The 24137-nt window shown below is 37.8% G+C and overlaps 1 protein-coding gene across 3 annotated transcripts in view; it reads left to right on the top strand.

Annotated features, from left to right (window-relative positions):
• The window catches only part of TGFBR3 (transforming growth factor beta receptor 3), a 121569-nt gene that overhangs the window by 74993 nt on the left and 22439 nt on the right, over positions 1 to 24137 (top strand). For 2 of the 3 annotated variants that reach the window (XM_048066976.2, XM_013186548.3), the window contains exons 5-10: positions 7362 to 7545; positions 13298 to 13466; positions 15980 to 16127; positions 20387 to 20576; positions 21796 to 22106; positions 22872 to 23021. In XM_048066976.2, the coding sequence (XP_047922933.1) occupies positions 7362 to 7545; positions 13298 to 13466; positions 15980 to 16127; positions 20387 to 20576; positions 21796 to 22106; positions 22872 to 23021 (1152 nt within the window). The remainder of the gene's footprint in view (positions 1 to 7361; positions 7546 to 13297; positions 13467 to 15979; positions 16128 to 20386; positions 20577 to 21795; positions 22107 to 22871; positions 23022 to 24137) is intronic. The other variant, XM_048066977.2, reaches the window with a different exon arrangement.

The raw sequence follows: 24137 nt of genomic DNA, 5'->3' as shown, positions 1-24137 counted from the left end.
AGCTTGGTTAGATTATAACAGCTCTCAATTTTACATAAGCTAGGCAACACCTGCAGAAAGTACTTTTACCTGTGATCCTCTTACAGGTCAATCTTGGAGAAAAACCTTAGTAGACCTCTGCCATCGCCACACTCTTAAATTTCTGTATAACAAAATAATTTCCTTTCTTCCCCTCAAGTCCTTACTTCTTTCCTTCCCTAAAAGCAGTTCATTGAGAACATGTCTTGGCAGAAAACCAAAAGGTTTATGAAGCTGCCCAGAAAGAGGGTTTTACAGATGCTGCTCACTAGTGTTTTCTTTCTTTAGATTTGGTAACTTTCTCGATTGCTTTTATAGCCTAGGAATATCTTTGCTGAGCAAGTGAAAATAGTGAGAATAAAATCAGTGGAAAAAATGGACCCAATCCTTTTTGATTTCCCGATAGAAATCACTTTTACAATAGATTATATATATATAAATATATATATATATACACATATGTGATTGTTTATAATGTTTGCTTACAAATGTGATGCTTCAGCTCTTTCTCTGTGTTGGTTATTCAGGCAATTGAATGAGTAAGTTACAGGTGCAAAAACACTTAACAAGCAAATAACCTTACTCAGAAGATCCCCTTCAAAAGGTCTGAATATGTGTTAAGTTTGTAAAATGGGGGGGAAACAACAGTAGTGATAATAAATACAAAACCAGATCGTGGGCTCTTGTCTTGAGATTTGAAAAGAAAGAAGAAAAGCTGTAAGGAAAAATAAGTGATAGAATTAAGACCTTAATTATTAGCAATTTGTGTATTTCTAAGAAGAAAAAAGCTATGTTCTTATTATTTCATCCAATAGCTGGTTTATTCCTTTTACTTCATGAAAATATGGTTCACATATTTTGGGTCTTTGCCACCAAACCACAGGCTGCTCTATGGTTTGCACTAGATTTTGGATGACTGACAAAACTCACTGAAAAACAAGTGCTATTTGTTTTCCTGTGCCTAGTATTTAACGGGAAATCAGGAGGCTAAATTTCCAATCACTTGTTAAACAGACCCAGATGTGAACAGAGTGCTCTGCTAGGAGAAGAGTGAGGGAGGATAGGAAATGCATGACTAGTGATAAATTTGGTATAAATAGTGACCTTTCACTATTCAAAGTAAAGTGCTGTAGATTTTCAGTGTTGTGTAACAGTGTGAAGAGGAATTTAAAAGGACATTTATATTTCTGTAGAATCTTGGGTTTGTTTTTTTGCTTAAATCTTCATCATTCTTCTACTCGGAAGCTGGAAATAATTCCATAGTTGCCCTTTTCCATTTGGCAGAGCTCATATTCCCCCTTCTCTTCCTCACACCGTTTCCTTGCCTTTTGAAAGAATGGGAAAATAACATTATTTGTCTAATTAAAAACAGTGTTTAGTTAACAGTAAGTGTTATTGTGCTTTTCATAATAGTAACTTTCCCTAGAGACTTTGTCATGTGGCCTGATTCACCCCCTTACAGAATGCTGCTTTTCTAGTCTGTATAACTGGTTAACTCCCAGATACATCAGGGGGACCTCAGGCTACATGTGGTGGTTCTTCTGTTCTTCGCAATTGATTGGAAGGATTTTGTCAGCAGGGATCGCAGGAAATGACAGGGTGGTAAATACATGTTCAAAAGTGATGCTTTGGCTGCATTCAGTAAAAACAAATTTAAGAGCACAATAACCCTAGTAAGGCATCTTTTTAATACTTAGATTTTTATTATTTTTTTTTTATTCAAAGCTTGCTTCATGAAGGTGTTACAGAATAGAAATGGAATTTTTTGCTTCTGAAGTGATACGTAGTTAAAGGCAAAAAAGTATAGGTGGTAGTGTGATGTCCCAGAACCGGGAACTTTTACGATACAGAAGTGTCTTCTGCTTTCAGTGCAAAGCACTTTTATTTGGGCAGAAGTATTTCAAAATTCCCAATTTGCTGGTAAATTTCAGAAGCAAGACGGGTCTGTGTGCCTTTGTTTCTCCTTTCACAGGATGCTTAAGCCCTGCACTTTTTTTTGGACCTTGGTTTGCTGAGTATATCACATAGCTCATGTTAGATCCTCTCCTGTCCCAGGTGATTTAAGCCATCTTTCAAAAGTTAGGCTTCATCACTTTATGTTAAACCAAGTTGCAAGAGTAAGGAAAGAAATAATATTCTGGCATTTAGAGACCGGAGTGTGTTCCCAGACCTAGGCTGAAGTGTCTGGAGCAGGTATCTGTGCTGGTCTTGTCTCTTCTGTACTGTCATGGCACCATCCTGTCTTCACTTGCTTCAGTAAATGGGGGATTTAGCTAGTGGAAGTTTACAGAAGCAAGCAGGAGAGTTTGGCAGACTGCTGGTGTTAGTGATGTGGAGGAGATAAATCACAACAGGTCATGTTACTGAGTCATTGATTCCAGTGGAAACTATAGCTGCAGTTGCATAGATATGCTTTAATTCTCCCCTTCTCTCCTTCCACTAAATTGAGTCTAACTTGAAACAGAATTCTTGAAAAAGCTTCTGCTGCCTTATTTTGTTCAGACCAACTCAATGAATTGCATCTATTAAGATGATGTTAGATTAATGTCAGGTGAGTGAACAATTACCTGTGTACGATTAATAAACTCCTGCTGAGCCCTAAATTTTGCAGATAGATTTCCCTTTCATGTGATTTTTTTTTCCTTTTTTATCATTCTAGTAACTGTTCCCATGGGTGTTTTGAAAGTTGTACTTGCTTTGACATGGTTTCAACTTCGATGGAAAATCCCAGGATTTTCTTTCTAGATGCATTTAAATGTGCATGAGCGATCCCACAAGGTTCTGTGTTCATCCCGAGAAAGAGTTGAGCAGCCTTAATTCCTATCAAGATCTGTGGTAGTTGGTGAAGTCAGCATCTCCTAGTAAGCAGAATTAAAATATGTAGATAAGATACTGCTGATTCTTTAACATGTATGTTTTAAAAAATTTGAAAAATCAAAGCGGAATTTTGTGATGACTGTAAGTGGTCTTGAGAACACTGAACTGAAAATGAAAAATGAACACTAAACTGAAAATGAAAAAATATACTACTGCCTGAAAGCATCTTATTTTTGTGGCTGGTAGGGAATATGAAAGCTGATAGATGATTCACAAATGTGCAGCATGTTTGTCGCATTTTATTTCAAGAGCAGCATGTCTCTTAGCTTGTTACCAAAGAGAATTGTTCTCTTGGTGATTATGCTGCATGCGACTTTTTGAACAATAAAGGAAGTATTTTTGAGTTTCAGAGTACCTGGTATTTCTCCGTTCATGGCTTCACTTTTTTTCTATAAGGGGACCAAAGCCCATCAAAATACGTTATCAAAAAACACTGGCTGAGTCTCAACTCTATGTGGGCTGCTCTGAAAGTTGGTTCAAGTTATTTAATTTTATTCTGAGCAGATTTACTTCTTTCCTACTTGTTCTGTCACAGGTCTGACACTATATAAAAATATGAAGGGTGCTGCTTTCCTTCTGATTTGTTTCTCTCATTCTCTACATTATGATGGCTTTGTCACTTGGGCTGGAGGGGCTGTTTCTGTGAGGGGAGGGATTGATTCATGCTGCAGACTAAACTTTGTATTCTGAGTCATCTCCCAAAGGTGCCTACCTGTCTCTTAAGGCTAAATTACGAGCTTGCTTCCTACTTGGGTGTTCTGAATTACAGCTACATTAAATGCTTAAAATGTCATAAAGCAAACAAAATAAATATCCCCCATGGATCAGGTTCAAAGAAAAAAAAAAAAGAAAGCAATAAAGGTTTAAAAAGGGAGAAGGAAATAGGTGAAATAAGAAACAGAAGATGCTATTTTGAGTGTGTGCAGTGCTCATGCTCACCAGTGTATATATTTGAGGCGACTTAAGGTTGCTTCTGAGACATGATCCTTCTAAGGAACAGAAACTTGCACAATTTAGCACTTATGCCAGGTAGCTGATGTCCTGAAGTACCATGGAAGAATTGCAAGAGCAATTTTTGTGAGACCAGAAAGTTTTCCTAAGAGATGTATAAAGGTTTTTTGTTTGTTTTTCCTCAGGATGGGAATATAAGTTTCCTTGTTTCTGTACCGTGCAAAGAAAATTGCAACCCCTGTTTCCTCCAGTGGTCAGCAGTGGGTAGTAGTGTATGTAATCAAAATATGTTCCTAAACAATGTTTTGTTCCTTGGTGGAACTCTCAGATTTTGGTTACAGATTTGCACGATACTGCACTTGATCCGTGGTCCCTCTGACTGCAGGGCCTTTTGAACTGCATTCCTCACTGTGGTTGCTATCTGTGGTTGGTATCTTTTGGGCCTGCAAACTGATTTTCCCTGTCAGGCCTGGAAGTTCCTCATTTAGCCTCAGAAATGTGGCAAGGCATGTAGATGACCTCAGCAGCAGGGGATGTTTCTGGTGCTGTCATCTTTAATGTCCTCACAACAACAGGAAGAAATAGAGCTGGGGCACATTTTCCACTCTGCAACCTCTGAAAGTAACCACTGAAGAAGATGAAGTAAGGAGACAGAGTGCCTGTGGCAGCAGTTTCTTAATTACCCGGTAGGCTGTGTAGTGAGTGTTCATATAAAATTTGTTGACATATTCCTAAATATATAAAACATTCTTTGGTTTGAATCCTCAGACTGACATGTCCTAAGTACTTCAAAGAGAGCAGCTTTTGGTTTGTTCTGAAGAGTAAGTAGTTAATGTTCAAGGCAGGTGTTGAAACAGTGACGGTTGCCTTTTTTGGAAGAGTCTGTTGAATTCTTTCCAGAAAAAATAACGTCCTTGGCTCACTTAACCTTGCCTTAGGTCCATGTAGTAAAAATCCTAACATTGGCAGGAACAGCAGAACTCGGCACTCCTTTTAAAAACATGGTAGTGGAACCACCATTTCTAATAGACTTCAGTATGTGATTAAAAAATGAATGATGATAAGGTTTGTGTTTACTTAAAGATTTTACTGTATGATCATCAGTTGAGGATATTTGTGCCAGACTTTTTGATGATTCTGCTTTCTGTCTGTCAGTTCCTCCCTATTAAGACTCAAAAACTTTGGGGTACATTGATAGAACCTGTCCTACAGGAAGACATTTGTCATGCAACAGAAGGATGCAAAATGATTTCAAGTTTGAATTAATAATAAATTGAAAACCAAGTGTTTTCTGAGGAATAAGCCTGTTGTTAACAGGCATTTAAGTACTAAATAGAAATTGCAGTGAAAATGTGTTATTGCAAGCAAATAATCAATAATTTTTAATCAATATTTAGAAGTATTAATATTTCCTCTCAGTTTTTCTCAAGTGTCTTAAAAGGTTATGCTGATAATTCTTTTCACTGATACTGATCATGAAAAATACTAGAGACATTATGAAATAGTATAAATGATAAGCAATTGCTGTAGTTCTTAGATGCATTGTACTATTTTGAGGTAGTTAAGGAGTTTTGGTTCCTGAGAGTGGATTGCCAGCATTTATTCAGTATCCTTGCAAAATAATAACTGATTAAGCCCCTTAAATCCTCCAATCTTTATGCACGATATTTTTTTTTTTCTTGATAGGCTAGGGGTCTACAAAGGTGTCCATTTGTCTTGGATACAAAAGATGCCATAGCTAAGAGGTGCTGTGTAAGCACTGTCTGCATGACCTGTCTTGTGCTGTTAGAATATTCTTCATCCTACAAGGCTGTGCACAATATAAAATCTGATGTTAGGAGCATTGTAGAGATGCCCCACAAAATCAATCCATGGTGTATCTGCTTCTACGTAGTGGAATTACAAAGTGAACGCTATTTGCTAAATACTACTTTTTAAAGATAAATGTGTTTCTATATTTTCCTGATGTTGTAGGAAGGTTTCCTAGAAAATTCTGGATTTTCTTTTATAGCAGAGTTTTGTTTCTTATTTGGGAAGTATAGTAATGTGGTATATTCTGTGTTACACTGAATAAAGACCTTTTTTTTTTTAATTTAAAAGAAATATTTTCTGGTAGTCGTATGAAAAACAACAATTAAGGAAGATCATTCAGAATTGGAAAAGATGTTAATTTAAACTTTGAAAACTATTCTGGCAAAAGCATAAAGGACTCCTGAGCTGTTTTTTTATGACAGGCTTGATCAAATTGAACTCTGAATTACATGGGTCTTCTCTTAGAGAAGAGAGTATGTGATATGTGCATAATAAATGCTAACATAATAGCTGGAGGCATGGAGAAGAACTTCTGAAATTCCACGTGCCAAAGGGCGTAATTTATATGTCTACTTTGACAAATATTTGTATGTACTAAACAAACTGATAGAGGACATAAGGAAATGGTGCTGTGAAGTAAACAGTAGCTCCAGGGAAGATAATGGTTGATTGATGTTAGTTAATTTTATCTAATTGGAACCTGACTCCAGATAATCTGTTTAAATAAATGTTGTTGATATATTGTGGTTTTTACAAGGTTTTTACTTATTACCATTATGCTGCTATAGCTTGTAAATAGTTCTCAGAATGGGTTGGAAATTGTTATGATGTATTTTTCACTCTTCCAATCATTACCATTTGTAGTTTTGGATTTTCAGTTAAAGGAAAAAATATGTTTTTCCACCAAAGAAGTCTGGTTTAGTAGAAAGGTAGTCTGGGATCCTGGAACACCTGATATTGCAGCAGTATGTATTAGAGTGAGTATATTCTCTTGCTCCAGGTTTCTTTCTCACTTGTACTCTGGTGCAAGACCTAATATATTAAAAGCAATATTTTAGTACTTCTGGTCAAGACCTAAGTTAATATGATCTATTTATAATGATTTTTCTAAAGATGCAAGTCATTTGCTTTGTGCTAGCTCAAAACGTATTTTTCTCTTACTGTAAGTAAAACAACAGTAAATATTTCCTTTTCATGGCCTTTCTCTTTTCTTTCTCTCTCTCTCCATTGGTCTTTTTGCTGAGCTTGAACTCATTCTTTCTGATTTGGGAGTGACTTACTTCAGTAGTTCCTAGGTTTATTGAGCTTCATATCTCTCCCTTCAGTTACTTGGACCATGTTGGTCTTACTCCCTCATGTTTTCCCTGTTGTCTTCCAGCCCTTCCTCTTGCAGCATTGTTGCACCACTTTTGTCAGCAGCACAACATCTGAGCAGTTCAGAGCCCCCGTTTATTCAGCTGCCTTGTGCAACCCAGCCAGGCTGATAGGTTGGGAACACTGCTGTTTAAAACAGCCACTTTAAAAAAAAAATCCAAAAAAGAATCATTATGCAGATCTTAAAACATATGAAGTTTAGGCAGTGTTGGAAGCAAGCTGTAATTGCGGTAAATACATGTGGGTGTGCCAGATTACATTGCTTTAACAGGCTACCTGTCTGTACAGATAAATATACCATATTAAAAATATGTTTTTATTCCCATCAGGTGTCTTTAGGTTCTGTTGTTCAGTTTGAGAAGGGAAATTTCTCTTTGTCAGCAGAAACAGAAGAAAAGCTTTTTCCTGGGAAAAATGAATATCTGCTACAGTGGGCCCAGAAGGAATATGGAGCAGTTACATCTTTCACCGAACTCAAAATATCAAGAAACATCTATATTAAAGTAGGAGAAGGTAAAATCAAAACAAAAACAACAACAAAACAGCACAAACGAACAACAGCATCAATTGATACTTTTAAATGTTCAGAATGTCTCATTGTAGTAGTATTTAGCTTTTTTTTAATATTCTGATCATTAAGCATACCTCTCACTTCCCAAAAGATATGTTATGAAAGGGAAAGGCAGAGAAATATCAGCAAGTCTAAAGACCAGACCTTGGATTTAGATAGCTTTTAATGGATTCTGGTGTCATAATTGTATGTTCATAAATACAGATGCAAAATCATTAGCTAGAATCTTACAGGAATCTAATCTTCACCTTTTAAAAGGAATAAACTACTCATGGTGATTGTTTGTATGCCTTCACATAAAGAACTGAAGTGGAGAACCTGAGGTAGGGGGCTATTTCTAGAAAGACCTGAGCTAAATTTTTTTCAGTATACCCTTGTATAAGGATCCAGAGTATTTTGAGCAAAGAATTACTGTCTTCCTCATGAAGGTAAGTTGCCCCATTCTGATGTCCCTGTGTATTTTCACCCCAAGGAGCAAGGTTTCCTGTCCCTGTAAGCTGCATGCCAAATTCATCAGACGGCTAAGGGGAGTTGGGAGAGGACTCCAACTCCTCAGGGATTCACAGGCCCATATTAGGGTAGGGGTTTGGCTGTAGCTGTGTAGCTGAGCAATATAAAGTATGGGTCTGTGCATTACCTTCTGGCTCATGCTTACCCTCATCTGGCTGCTGGTCACATAATATATTGTCTGCAGGGTACTTGCACCTGAGCTGTTCTTAAGCCATGGATAACTAACACATGGCTCTTCTCTTCGCTATGGTCTTGGAGCAAGAGTGTCAGTTCAGGAGAGTTTTATACATTTCTCTATTCAAGTTTGTTTTCTGGGAAATACATAGTTAGCAAAAGGAATATATCAGGGAGAGCAGACTTTCCTTATAGCACAGGATGATGAGGGTTGAACTTTGCTTTATTGCAGGTATGGCATGTTTTAAGATTTTAGTGATTGTTACTTAATGGTCTGTTTCAGTGATCTTTCTGGACCTCTGAAGATGTTATCTTCAGGAGTAAAGACTGGTAGAAGTGAAGTAGAACTGTTCTGAACTGTTTTGCAACTAGGGGACCAGCTATTTTGAAATAGTAGAAATGAGTAGAACATTTTGGCAACACCCAACAAATACTGGGGAGCTCAGCATTTACTAGCGCCAGTGGCCTAGTCTAATTTAGTAGCCCTTCAGCAATTTTTATAGAGAGACTCCTGCATAGCTGAACTAATTGGCTACCAAAACAAACAAACAAAACCACCAACAAGAAAGCAAGCAAGCAACCAACCAAAAAACCTTCTGTGGAGAAAACTTTATTTGTAACTACCTGCATGTAATCATTTGATTTTCTGAAGCATGAGGCTTGTCCCCCAAAATTGGAACATGGCTGTGTTGGTTTTGTCCAAAAACCTACCAAATTTGTACAGGATTCCCCTGTGTGGTTTTTGTTCTACTTGGCACCAATCTTGTATTTTAATGCCAGAAGATCATTCAGAAATACATTTATTAGCTTATTAAAGTGCTCTTGGAACATTTATATGGGAGTAGTGGTCTCTGTGTTACAGGGATGAACATTTAATTAGATATGTCAAAAAACAGATTAAATAGTTTGTTGATTTGCACATCTCCAGTCAAAGTAGCTGAATATCTGTGAGTTTTGCATTATCTTTAGAATGTATTAACACACAATTTAATTACGAGTAAGCACACAAAATGGAACTTGGCAAGCAACCAAAATAGACAGTTTCTGAGAAGACTTCTACAAACTAGCTCAACTGTAGCCATATTTGATTTTGATTTAAATTCTTGGCAGAAGAATTAATATGAGTGTGTGCATGTGGGGGAATTACGCATGTGTTCAGGGGTGGGGAGAGGGTCAATTCTTGAACTGCAGCAGTCGTGCAAGAAGTTCTGTGAAAAACACAGGGGACGTGGACCTGTTCTTCTGTGCAGAATAAACAACAGAATTACACAAACAACAGTGTATGCTGATGGACACTTCAAGCCTTTCCTACAAAAATCACACCACTCAAGTGCTTCAGTCAGGTACCCTCAGCTGCTAGTCTGTGAATCACAGCTAGTGGTACTTGTAATTTATAGGAGGTTGCATGAAATCATTCCCTGCTGATACATATGACTGATACAGATTTTAATGGCAGTATTCATTTAATTATCTACATTTTGTATTTACTCAAGTTAGAAAAATCTGAAACTGGAAGATCTAACATTTTATATGCTGAGGCTTTAGCTGAATAAAGCAAAAAGAAAATGCAAGACAGAGGACAAAGAAAAATCTGAAGAAGGATGATATTTCATAGAATAAAACTGCTTCTGATGCTCTGAGTCCCTGAAATCAGTTTTGAAGCTACAACTGAAAGGGAGCTGAGTATGTGGTGGAAGCCTATCAAAACTGAATGAGAGCCAGATGCATCTGAATCTTGTTGATAGTGTCCATCAAGAGCACGAGCGTGGCTGGTCAAACACTGCGCAGAGATGGTGAGCACAATGAAAACCAACAGGCTGGAAAGAGGGGTTTGAGCCAGTAGGCATATGAAGTGAGGGTCTCATTCTTGCTTTGATCTGTGTAGTAAAGGAGGTGGCTAAGTGATAGCCACGGTAATTGCTATTAGATTCTACAAAGCTGGACTGCTCATAGTGAAAGTCATATAAGTACACATTTTTCAGTAGAAAAGTCAGTTCATTCCTCATGCCTCAATAAGATATGATTATACAGGTCAGGAAGACTTATCAGTTAGCTAAACGTTACCTAATGCATCCAGTACCACCAATCTAAGTCCAGGGCAGCTGTGCTAGCCTGGAGGGAGATTATTTTCAACACATTTCTAAATAAGAAAAAAGTCAACCATAACAATAACACGCTGAAAAATACTCCATGTGCAATCTGTTTACAAACTGTAGCGCTGTGCTCCTGTCCTGGCAGAAGCTAAAGCTTCAGTCCTGACTCTGAATTTGCACCCTGTGCACACTACTGCACATTTCCTGCACACAGACTTGCTGGGTTTAATACTTGTAGGTGAGTGCTTTGTGCTGTGCTTTGGCAGTTTGTTCTGTCCTTCCTTGGTACAGCTCGCTGCTCTAGGGTGAGTACTGACTAGTAGGAGCTTCCAACCTCCCTACAAAGACTGCAGACACCTTCCCTTTTTTAACACAGTGCCATTTTAAGGTTGAGATGCTGATCTCCTTAGTGCTAAGGGCCAGTAAACTGCAAAATGCCTATGAAAAAGCCCTGCCATTTGAGTGGCAGTCGAAAATCCCAGACATCTTGCTCATCCCCAGCTTACACTTCTGAAAGCCAAGCTCTGCTTGGATGAGATTTTTATTGCTGAATTAAGCTGTTGTTGCCAAGGGCGCCTGTCTTGGAGAGTGACACCTGATTAGCAGCTCTCATTTGCACCAAAATCTTTTAAGCTGGGATACTCAAGCTGTACCCAATTTAGCCAAGAGCCCGTGGGCGACACATAATTTGTACAGAAGACAGCAGACAGTGTCTGTCCTCCTTTTTAAAATGGAAGTGCTACCCACAGAAACTACAGCTCCCAGTGTTCAATACAGTCTTAACTGGAGCAGCCTGTGAGCGCTGGAGGGAAAGGCAGGGGCTGGCAGCTGCACACAGCCGCAGCGCCTGCCTTCTGGCCGGGGGGGCTCCCCAGCTTCTGCGCCTGCTCGCCAGGGCCTTGCCTGATGTTACTCCAGGAGAACTTATTGGTAGTCTTTTGAGAGTAGAGAGGTGTAAGGCCCACAAATTGGCTGTTTGACTGTTTTAATAAGCTTTTTAATGGATTGCAGACACTTCCAGTACCTTTTTTAAGTAAGTAAACAAATATGAAGTGAAGAAAGAGAAGAAGAAAAAAAGTGTAGTGACCAAAGAAAATAGAAATGGATATCCTTTTCTTTTCTGTTACAACCCAGATCTTGGTAACTAGCTGACACAAGACTAAATACATTTAGTTAAAGGTGTGTGGGGAGGACCTAAGTGTGTATGTCAAGTAGCCAGTGACAGTTAAAATGAGCTGCAGAAGAAAAGCGTGCTATCGAGCAGGAGCCCAGGCTGGGGTGTCTCAGTGCTGGTGGCGGTGAGAGCAGGGGTTCCTTGAGAGCTGCAGAGGCATTGTGTGGAAGTGCCAGGAGCTGGAGTCAAGCTCTTTGCAATGGCTAATGATAGCACCTGTGATAATTATCCCCAAACTACTTAGAGGCTAGTATTTTATGGCTTGACCTGAGTTGTAGCATAGCAACTGAGAAGCAAATACATATTATCTATGTATGTATAACTCTGTAGATAGATATAAATTCAAGTTCAGTATAGATCATTTGGGATTACTTTCCATTCTCTGCTGTTGTGGGAGGAGTTGGCAAACTGCAGCTGCATTCGAGGCTAATCTGACAGGGCACACACCAGATGTTAGAGGAGTGCTTTTCTTGCGCAGTAGGAATTGTTACAGTCCCATACATCTTTCACAGGTTCTATACAAAAGACAGCAAGGTTAATATTCAAAGACTATGCTGTGTAAGATGAGAAGAAACTCTCCTAGTTGTTTCCATTGTAGCTGGGGTCACGGAAGTCCCAGGTCTCTCTGAAAAGTTGTGTACCACATGTAAATGCACTTCGGGAATGATGTTTCGGCTCTAATTTACAGAGCAAATGCAAACAGTGGTCTCAGCTCAGTTTCTAGGAGTTCATCTACAGCTTTACATACACGACGTGTTATGTTTGTTGTAATTTTTTTCTACCTTGCTACTGTTCTTAATAGGAAGGCTGCCTTTATCAAGCAAAGGTCAAAGACACAACTGTTTGAAATTCTGTTCTCAAAAGACTTTGTCTTGAGCATGATACATAGTCTTTCTGTGTATTGTGATAATTCATATGTAAAGCTATCTCAGAAATACAAAGTATTCTTATTTTTCAATGGATATACTGCTTCTTGAGGTGCAGTAATATAGGCTGTGCTTGAGAACTTCATACCAGATGACTATTTTTTGTTTTGTTTTGTATAGTAATTAATGCTTGTGATCAGCTAGGTAGTTAAAACCAAAAGAGATTATATACAATAGAACTTCCCCACTTCAGTTATGGGTATAATGATTAGACTTCCTTTATATCAATAATTTGTCATCATTATCTTGCTACATTCAGTTTTCCTTGCACTAAAAAACTGTAGTATTTCTACACTAACTCTTGACTGCACGAAATGTAGGAAAATATACAGAGCAAAGAAATGGAAAATATTTTCTGTGATCTTTTAAAAACAGCAAGTTTATAATAAGAAAAAAAAACATTTTCTAAAGGGAGGAGTTGAACATAGATGTTTTCTATGAGATAAAAAATATTTCTTTTGTAATTAAATATGCAAAGAACAAATTAAGTATATTTTATTTATTTTGAAAAATGCTTACATACTTGAGTATTGTTTTCAGATTTCTTGGGGGGGGACAGAGTACTTCTAAACTACAGATTTAAATATTTAACAGAAATTACATCAGAGGTGTGCTATGTTTTTGCAATGGTGATCTCCCTTTCAACATTATGTTGATTTCTCTTAAGTACTTATAATAGGTAATAAATATACCTTTTGGCCTAGAGATCTATGCCATAAAATACAGTGCTGCACTGAAGTAGATGCTATACATACATGAATGTAAATTGATATTTATGTATGAAGCTTTTCTTTCTTTTTTTTTTCTTTTTCTCCAGATCAAGTGTTTCCTCCCTCGTGCAACATAGAAAAGAATTTTCTCTCTTTAAATTACCTTGCGGGATACCTACAACCAAAAACGGCAGAGGGGTGCCTTATGTCTAACTTAGTCCAAGAAAGGGAAGTTCACATCATTGAGCTAATTACTCCAAATTCCAATCCATACAGGTAAAGTATCCTCTAAGTTGACTAAATCTGTCTGAAATCACAGCTAAGGATTCCATCTGTCTGTTGGATATCAAATGGAGGTAGTCATTTCATCATTACAAGAAGAGCTTGGCCTTTAGTACTTTACCTTAAGTAGAAACTAGTTCTTCAGCATGTAAAGATTTTGGATTCTGCTTCATGATTCCAGGATTTTTCTGGACAATACTGTAGAGCACAGTTTTCATGGACTATATCCTGCCTTCCCACAGACTGAAATTTTGCTCAGTCGACTGAAGTTTTCCAAGGCTAAGGTGTATAAGGGAATATGAATAAGGACAGAATCTTACAGACAGGGATTAAGATGAGCCCACTGTATGAGGAGGTAAGAGAAGGGTTAAAAGTAATCTTGTCCTGTCACAGCTAATGATGACTGGTAGCAAAGCCAAGGGCACTGCTTCCCAAACAGAGATCCAGAGGTCACAAGTGATCTGTGGTAAACGATCCACAGTTAGTCTGCAGAATCATACCAGAATTTTCTGTAACATTTCCAGTTGAGTTTAAGGGGTAACTTGATGATCTGTATGAAAATCTGTAAGAAAAAGGATTGAGTTTATGAATATAAGCCCAGAATTATATCATAAAATGGCTTGGGTTAGAATGGACCTTAAGGACCATCTAGTTCCCAATGTCCCTGCCATGGGTGGGGATCCCACCTGCTAGATCAGGTTGCCCAGGGTCTCGTCCAACCTGGTCTTGAGCACCATAGTGAAGCGTAGTGGTTAGGGGAAATTATTTAACTCTGTATGTGTTATTAGGGTTATCTGAATTGTCAAAGGTACTGTAAACTTCAGAGTTATGACTTAAAACATTCAGCCTTTGCCTGTCTCTCCTAGGTCTTAGTGGGAGCACATGACCTAGAGTTTGCTTTCAGATGATCACACCTGAAAAAGCTTTTCATAAGTGCTGAGTTGCTAGAACAGAAATTGGCCATGAAACTTGCATGGTTTTGTTTCTTATAAGAAGAAAGAAGAAAAGTACAATTTCATCAGAGATGAGATACAATTAAAATCCTGTCTGCTTACTGCAGGCACTGGCTTTCCAGCATTGTCCACTTCTGCTCCTCATGCATTACATTTGAGCACATCCCATTCCTAATCAGGAAATCACACAGGGAGTCGGAGGTGGGAGGAGGGGTCTTTGCAAGAAGGGTAATTATCTCATTGCAAGATGCTAAACCCAGAGCCTGAAAATGCTCTCTTGTGTAGCAACCTTGGGAGAGTAAGAACGTGCTGAGGTGTGTTGGAAGGCGAGTAGCAAAGTCCAAAGCATTTGCCTGTATATGGCAGTGGGCAGCAGCCCCATCTTCGATAGAGCTGATGGTTGGCATCAACATCACTGTCACAATAAGTCCCTTGTAGCGTTATGCAATGATGACAGCCATGTCTTCATCCCTCTTGGCTTTTGACTTTGGCTGAGCATGCATGATAGGAATTTGTTTTTCAGATGATAATGCTGCAAAGTGTTTAATTGTTACAATATTAAAATTTAAAAAAGACATTAAGGGTGTTAAGTTTCTTCTTGCTTCATTCTTGGTTATAAATATTATCCACAACTATCTTAACAAAGTTTATCCATGTAGAAATGTACAGAAGCTGAGCTGAATATGTGTAAAACTACAGGAGATGAAACAAAAGGTCCCAAGATATAAAGTCTTAATGCAGAAGATTAGTTGAAACATGGTATTTGGTGATGAGCACATTCTTATGACATGTATCCCTATAAGATGATTTGGAAGTAAAGGTTTTTCTTCTGAGTTAATATTTTGCATGATGAGATATTATTGCCTCCTTATTTTTACTGAAGTCTTGAAAATCTGGATAGTGTTCATTTATTTTCCAACAATCAGTAGGCTGTACATCTGTTTTCTTTTCGTTATGAAGTGAGTATATATCCAGAAGTATTGGAAACTAAATACGACGGCTTAATTCCTCAACACACACAAGATCCTATGCAAAGTAATTTCCACAATTTAACTGCAAAGGCAGAGACATTGGCTAATATAGTATTAGTGCATTTTTTGGTATTAACTTGCTTAATTTGTATTTTTGCTTATTTAAAATATTGTTTTGAGTTTTAATATGGTTATACCCAGAAGAAACTCAAACAGCTGTATTTAGGCACCACTGCAGTGAAATAAGAAAACAGTATTTACTGTATAAAACAAAAATGGTACTCATAAAACTGCCCTGCTCCAAATAATAACTGAAATGAGTAGCACACTTCTCATAAACAAAGAAACAAAAAATATTATTTGTCTAAAGAGTAGTTGAAGAGTAGTTGTGTCTATTGTTATGTAAAATCATTTAAGAGTATGTGGAATAACAATCTGTTTTGCACATGTTGTGTTTTCTGGGATAATCTCCAGCATTTTAATCAGCTGGCCAGACAGTGGAAACATGATGGATTGGAAGAAGGTTGATAGCTGAAAATTTCTGGCATTCTGGTCTTACTTTCTCTCTGTTTTCCACACACAGTGCTTTCCAGGTGGATATAATCGTTGACATTAAACCATCTCAACCAGGCGCCAAGCTTGTCAGAGACGTCGTACTTATCCTCAAGTGTAAAAAATCTGTCAATTGGGTTATCAAGTCACACGATGTCCAGGGAAAGCTGGAAGTGATTGTAAGTTAAGGCATCTTTTATTTTTTGAGATATACCATGCTGCAGCAGTATAGAATCTATTTGAACATGATGTATTACTGTCCTATATTGATTTTTGAATGTATTCTTAGTTGCCTTTTTTTTTTTTTTGGATTATTACTACATTTCAAGGAATAAATTCAGAAACTATATGTACTTTTTTCTCCTTTACATACTGACCAATACATCACAGAAGTCAGGATGTTAGTGCAAGGATTTAGGGTCTATGTCTTCCTGACTTCTGTTGAAGTACCCTGAACATTGAGCTGGATCTTCATCTCCCTTCTTGCTGTTACTTTGGTGAGAGGATCTACAGGTTTATCTCAGAAGTTGGAAAGATGCCTGTGAATTGAGAATGGATAATTCTAGATACAAGTCATACACCCGTGTTGCTTTAGACGTGGAAACTGCTTTGCTCCTTCCTTGTGATTCTAGTGGTCTCCAGCCTTCTCCCCTACCAATATTTCTGTCCCCAGCAAGTGTTTGGTCAAATTGACCTCACCTCTGCTCAGACCGCAAATAATAGTTTTTTAAAAAAAATAAAACCAGGGTCCATAAAGCTAAGCCTTTGACACCATACTTACGCATAATTGGAAGCTCAGATTCAGAATGATTTTTGGCACAGACTCTGTGGCTCAACACTGTTTCTACTAAGAAAATGCATTTTCCCTTTTTTGAAATAAAAAAAAAAGAAAGAAAACAATAAAAAATAGATTGATCTCATGGCCTATAAATGCATGGCGTATTTCTCTCTTAAGGGATCAGTTGAGTGCATTATAAAATTGACCTTAATGTTGGCTCAGGACCAGCCAGTGGCCTACTGATTAACAGTTTCTTTAACTAAGGTATACTTTCAAACTCTGGCTATCTATATTTATAAGAATTTCACTTTGCTTAGTAGCTTTATCCATTCAATGCATGCAGGGCAATACTGATAGGATCCAAAGGCTGCTTGATCTAAATCTTTTGCATACCACTCTGTTCTCTTATAATTTGACACTTGATTTTGAGAGTGAGGGATTTAAAAGGAAACAAACGGTGGTGTTGCTTAGAAAATTATCTGAAAATATTTTCTAGAGTTGATGATGAAAATCCCTTCTGATCCCTGGTGCATCTTTATCTTATGGAGAGGAAAGGACATTCTGATCCTAACTAACCAGCCCTAAAAACATTGGACTTTAAAGTTTCATTCTGGATTATTGCACAAAAATCACCCCTGTATATTTAGACCTCTTAGCCTGTGCTGTGTGGGCCTGCTTTAACAGGACAGACAATTGTGCATTAGTTCACTTCATGCTTGCAGATACCCAAAGGTAACGCATTGCATATCTACAAAGCTACCTCTTTGTAGATGATGAATTTTCCAAGCGAGGATTTCTAGGGGATTTTAAAATGTTATTTAGTAATTGTTGCCAGTATAAGTAAAAATTCTTTCTGTAATGGGTGGCAAAAGGCAACGTTTTATTTAGCAAAAAGAAAGTAATACTATATATGGAAATGTCAGTATGTTAGGCTGTATATTTTTGTTAGGATTTGTGGGTGTTTACTGCTTCATTCATATAGATGTCCCGTTTTCTGAATGTATGTTTGTTCTACTTTATTTATAGGGGCGTAGGGGAGGGAACTAAACACCCGCTTGCCGTTAAAAAAGCATATACATCCAGGATTTAGGATCTGTTCATATCTCTATTAAGCTGAAGGTCTTTCCAAGCCCAAATTTAGACAATGCGTAAAAACATTACTAAACAATTAGGTAATGTTTCACAAAGTTCTTTTTTATTAGTTGAATTGGTTCCATGCACTTCAATTTTCCTAACCTCTTGCCCTCAACACAAGTCAGGATTGTCTTGAGGGGATTGTCAGATTGAGAGTGAAAGGTTAATGCTGCGCTACCTCGAACCCAGCACTGTGAGTTAAGGTCCCAGTTCTTAGACAAGAAGTGGAAAAAACAAACAAACAAAACAAAAAAAAATTTGGGTCATGTAGCTCATCTCCCAGCTTGGTATGCTTCTTGAACATTGGTGGACACAAAATTGAGTAAAAGGTGAGTAGTTTAGGTAAAAGAATTACACAAAATATGTGTAGTGTTTTTCTCACAGGCTGTGTTTGCAGTCGTATGTCCTTACATCAATTTCAGTTTCTGTGCTTATTGGATTATCTGCACTTCAAATTGCTTCCTTCAGAGTGGGTGTCTTTTTACAAAACTATAGATAGTATAGTGCACAAAGAAGTGACATGTCAAAAAGATTTGATAAATTGCATTAGCTTCCATTTATTTCAAAGAAACGAGCGTGCTGAGGGGCAAAGAGTGAAAGAAGTGAAATGCACAGAAGAAATCTCTGAAGATTTCAGAAGCTTGGAGGAACTGATCTTTAAATGAGGAGAAGTGCCTACCAATTTCTGAAATCATCTCTCTTTATTCTGAATAGTTTGTTGGGTGGCTCTGTTGATTGCCGGCACTACGTGTGAGGGCGTTGACAGAACAAGCAAGTGAAGGAAGGTGTGCCTATTTCTGCAAGCCCTTGTGCTTGGCTTTGTTTCATTGAGGCGATGCAGGACTGAACATTTACAGGCTCACCGTGGCGTGGAGAGGTATAAACAAGCCCTGAAAATGGTCAGATGCCAGCTAAGACAATAAAGTTCTGGGATAATATTTATTCAGCTGTCTAATCTTGACAAAAAAGAAAAGGAAAGCAGAGAGGGAGATCCAGCAAAATTGGGATAGCATAATAATTCCAGACAGTCAAAGCTGCGTGTGATAAATTGTATCCAGATTTGTATCTGTTGAAGAATAAAATATTATTTGATCCAAAACAGTAATAAAGCACTAAAATTAGGATACCCTTGCTTCCTTTATATTTCTGTTCTTCAGTGGCCTTTGCTGGTCATTGATAACTGTACTGCTAACAGTATCTTCAAACCAGACACTTGGCACCTAAAACTCCCTTTATCTTCAGTTGTGAAGATTTGAGTGCTTAAAGAATGCAAAATTGCATTAGGAAGAAATGAGAGAGAGATCAAGGTAAATTATATTATTCTGTCAGAACTCATGAGCTTTAATCACTGCTTTGTTCAAAGGCTCTGTTTCTGAAGTCAAGTAGAGGAGTATAACCCACCTCCGTGACCCTGTGCGGTACGACCATATGACCACTGTCTAAAAACAGGCTGGGCAGAAGCAAGAAATCAGTGCAGTAAATCTTTTGAAGTTCTAGAACAAGAGAAAAATAACACTGTTTTCATGTTGAAGGAAACTAATGGGGATTTAAAATAAATAAAATGCAGCCTGTATGATGGAGAATGTAATCAGGAATGGAAATGAAAGTGTGTGCTGTACAGCATTAAATGGCGTAATGTGCATATAGAAAGTTCAGTTCAGTCACATTGCAGGAATCATTGATAAGTGGGTCACTGTGTCCTTTACTGCTATGCGTGTTTAGCTTGTTCTGTAGTTCTTAATTATTATAGTGATAACAGTAATACCATAAATATATAAGGGCTTAACATTGTGGGAATACATATTTACATTTAAGCACTTAAAACAAGTTAAAATGTAATATCAGTGAATATTTTCTATCTGCCCCTCTGACAGCTAGAGATGCTTGTTGTATCCTCTTGACTTGCCTCTTTGGACAAGAAAATTTGAAATTTTGCCACACTTTTACAGTAAAATGAAAGCTAAATGACTGGCACTCGTCTGTATTCCATGGCCATTATTTGTAATTACCAGTACAACTAAGAGGCTGGCAAGTGTATTTCTGTGAGTTTGCTGTACCAATGTAGTTGTGTAAAACTTATATTGTAGCTCATTAAATTTTAAATTTTATTTGGGTATAGAAAGTATATGTTGTCTTTTAATTAGTTTGGTCTGTCATAAAGGTGCATATTCTCACCTCACTGTTCAGCATTTCTCAGTTTTGAAGAAAATGCAGCATTAAACAAATGGCTATAAATACACCCCTCTTGTTTAGGGATTAACTACATCTGACCAGCTTGATTGACTTTACTCCAATACAGCCTGAACCAGTCAGAGGCTGGGAGGAAGGCAGAGCTTTTCTCCGGGTGTACAGCAGTTCTGTGTTTAAGATGGCAATTTATTTTATTTCCCAGGTGATCTCCATTTGCAAACTGCTCTGTTAATTGATAAAGTAAAATTTCTCACCAAAATGTGAAATCAGTGTCGATATTTCATGTCAAGTATCCTTAAATGGTAGATCATGAGCCATGTTTTTCTTTGTTTGCAGACATCAAACAGTATTGGTTTTGGAAAGGAAACAGAACGATCCATGATTATGAGTAAATCAGTAATACCTGATATTCCTTCATCCCATGAGAGTTTGATCAAGTGGGCTTACGAGCATAAATATAGTCCGGTTACTTCCTACACAAAAGCCCCTGTTGCTAACAGATTTCACCTGCAACTTGAAGATACAGGTAAGCTTAAAGACGGACTTTTATTATATAGAAAAAAAACAGTTGCTGTATTGCCAAGTGTATGATGCTTTGAAATCTCCTTTCTCAGTCTTAAAGCTTTGTTGTTGGCTGTTGTACTACCTTCACCGCTCATTGTCAATTGTACTGGGCATACATCTAACTGCTGGTTTAAAAACAACAACAAAAAATCTGTGGCTTCTTGATCAGAAAATTCCAGGGAAATTTTATTATGTCCTGAAGTGTTGGTGGATTTAAATGCTTATAGTTTGTTCAATTCAGAAGCTTGACCATGCTCAGTGCTTCCTGGAATGAGAGGACTTTAGTGACTGGATATTTTGTTAGTTAATAAATTCAGTTTTGATTTTTATCAAAAATATGAACATGTTTCCTTGAGACAGTTAAATGAACTTTTAAATTGTTTACAGACAAAACTGGCTTATCAGAAAAGTATGAGCAAATGGAATAAATACAACCATTATAAAAATTTACTTGGCCAAAGTCATTGCTGATGCAAATATATCCTGGTCCATCGAAGCTAGTAGATTTGCATCTGCTTTTGCACTAGTTCTGAATCTAAGTCCCTATAAATTTTGTTTAGTTGTTTTGATAAACGCTTATATTTACACAGATTTTATCAGCTGCACTCTCATGGTGTCCAGATAATTATCTTCTTGGGTCAGATGTTGAGATTTTGGTCCTGAGGAGTACTGCCTATAAGCCAGGAGATATATAGTGTTCTCATTTACTCATCATAAAGTTAACTCTCATTTAACTTCACTTTGGTTATATAAGTACTTCCACAACAGTGGAAGTTGTGCCATCAGGTAATAGAAGAATTTCAGTCAGTGATTTGAACAGATGGTATTTCAACAGCGCTAAGATAGTGTATTTCTGGGCTATGGTGTTTCCTTTATGTTTGTGGTTGCCTTTTGTATACAGTGAAGCCCACTCGTCAAAGTCCGTTGTTAACTCTTAGTGAGGCGTATTTCAAGAAGGGATTAAATATACCAAGATTAAATGCCTCAGTAGCAACTAAACCCTTAGCAGAGGAATTGTGGCTGGTTACCTGTAAAGTAGAAAGATGCTACTTCGGATGTCTTTCAGGGGCTTCCTTTCTGGATAATATTTTTTTTGGCATGAAAATTACTCAGTTATGAATTCTTCTGTGAAAAAAATATTTACTAACCTGATTTACTTTTTTTTTTCTTTTTGCTTTTAGAAGAGATGAATGATGAAGAAGACCATTCTCTTCCTCCAGAGCTGACAGAACTGCTGCCTGCCCCAAAGAATCCTGCATTAAATGATGGCCTGACTTTTCCTTTTCACATTAACAGAGGAAGGCATGACACAGTGGGAGAAGGAATTCTCCCATCCAGGGATTCAGTGGACACATTAATAAACCATGACTTCGAGCATTCCCTCCCAAAGCACAAAGAACCTGAAGAGGTTCAGGGCAGTGCTGATGTAGCCCTGTCAATAAAGTGTGATGACAAAGTCATGACAGTGGCTGTAGAAAAAGACTCTCTACAGGTATGTGTGATCTCATAGCGTCAAATTTGGGCAAACAATTTTGGGCAGGCCATTTTTTTTGTATTTTGATTTTAAAAATAAATATTCTAGGAATATTACCACCCTCACCTCCTGAAAAAAAAATTGTTTGAGGAAACTATACTGTGGATATCCTTTGCCGTAACGCTGGGTCTTGTTTCCTCTTCCCAGCAATACAGTAGTTTGTAGAGCGATTTCTGGTTAAAGATTTGCCAAGTTGATTCTGTCAAAAACTACTGTATTCAACCATCAGTCAGAATTTTTAATCTCCAAAATACAAAGAAGCTGCTTTTGATAGCTGTGTAAGACCTGAATAGGTCTGTGAAGCAGCAGCTAAGGGGATGGAAAGTTAGAGGGTGAAACTGTGTAGTCCACTGTTCCCCATTATGTGGTATTTTATTCTGTCTTGACCATTTAGCAGCTGAAAGGTTGCTTGTGCCCATTTGCATTGTGGAAAAGAGCCTGATACAGACTAAAGCATTTTTAGCTCATTTTAGACCAAACAGAGTTTGTGTCAGCAGATTAATAATGAACCTGTTGTTTCCTTTGTTCCATGTTACGTTTATTCCCTGTCTGTCATGTATAACAGCATTTTGAGTTTGACCTTCCCTGGATGTCAGTACAATGAACTTCACTTCCTCTTATCAGTGGTCATGAACAGTATTCTGAGCTGCACTTTAAGCAAGAGTGTAACACAATTGTATTTCAGCAGAGGCTTCAGCCATTTACAAAGCGTCTTTGTTTTAGGCTAGCGGCTACACAAGGACAGAGCTCTCACTGCTGGATCATTCTTGCAAGGCCAGGATAAATGGTACCCATTTCATTTTGGAGTCTTTACCGAATAAATGTGGGACACGGACAGCATATATCTTGGACAAGATTGTTTATTTTAATTCTGTGAGTATTTTAGAAAGAGGAGCCTTCTCTGCTGCACGTCAGAGTGGTACAAGGAAGCCATTGTAGTTAGCTTAAACTTAGCAGAAAGGAGGAATCCTGATATTTTTCCTGTAGAGCTCAAACCTAGTTGCAGCTACAGTCCCTGTATTCAAAGATGTATGAAGGCCATACATTCAGTGTACCGCTGTGGTCAGATAGTATCCCAAAGGGAGAACGATGAGTTGAAGTTATGTGCTTTTACAAAACTACAGGGCTGAAGTTTGGGGACAATCTGTACCAGTCTCAGAGAGTTTGCACATGCTTTCCCTGTGCAGCTTTAATGTGTCAACACATAAGCAATACTACATAGCTATAAGGAGGGATAGGAATGAAGTTCTGTGATTGCAGAGAGCAATACCATTTAATTCACATGCTGAATTATTTAAGGTGATTTTTTTCTTTCCGATTAGTGGGTGAAAGTCTTTCAAAAAATGAGGAAAAGAGATTATCTGTGCATGCTTCTCTTGTATTTTCGATTCATATTTGCTATCAGTGGATGTATGTGATGAAGGGAATCTGAGTACTTTTATGTGAGTGATGATGTTAAGAAGCCTGCATAGGTTCTAGAGACTGCTTCCACACTGGCTCAGCTTATGACCTTAAATACATTGTGACTAATCTGGGTTGGAAAGTAATGACAGGTTTCTTTTGCTGAGCTCTCCAGTACATAACCTTGGCAAATGATGGAAGGCCTGTGGTCCAACCCAAACACAGCTAAGGCAATTTCATCTGGCCTTGCCTGGCTAAAACTGTTCTATATTGGCAAGTCTGTAGCACCTAACTTTAGAAACAATCTCAAACCCAGGCTGTGGATAGAAACATCTCCAAACTACAGAATAGCACGTGTCTGGAGCTAAATACTGTCATTGTCCCTGCATTATGTTCTATTATGGTCCAAACCAAAATGGATATTTGCTATTGCTTCTCTCCTTTCTCCACCATGTCTTTACGAGTCTGGTTACTCACTTAAACTGAGAATCATGTATGGATAGTATGAATGGAGTCTCAAAGAGAGTATATGTCACTTCTTACTGTTCGCTTTATGTTCAAGAAAACAAATATGAAAGTCTTACAAGG

Source organism: Anser cygnoides, chromosome 8 (genome assembly GCF_040182565.1).
Source record: "Anser cygnoides isolate HZ-2024a breed goose chromosome 8, Taihu_goose_T2T_genome, whole genome shotgun sequence".
NCBI lineage: Eukaryota > Metazoa > Chordata > Aves > Anseriformes > Anatidae > Anser > Anser cygnoides.
Note: the sequence above shows the minus strand (reverse complement) of the source record. Positions and strands in the feature narration are given on the sequence as shown.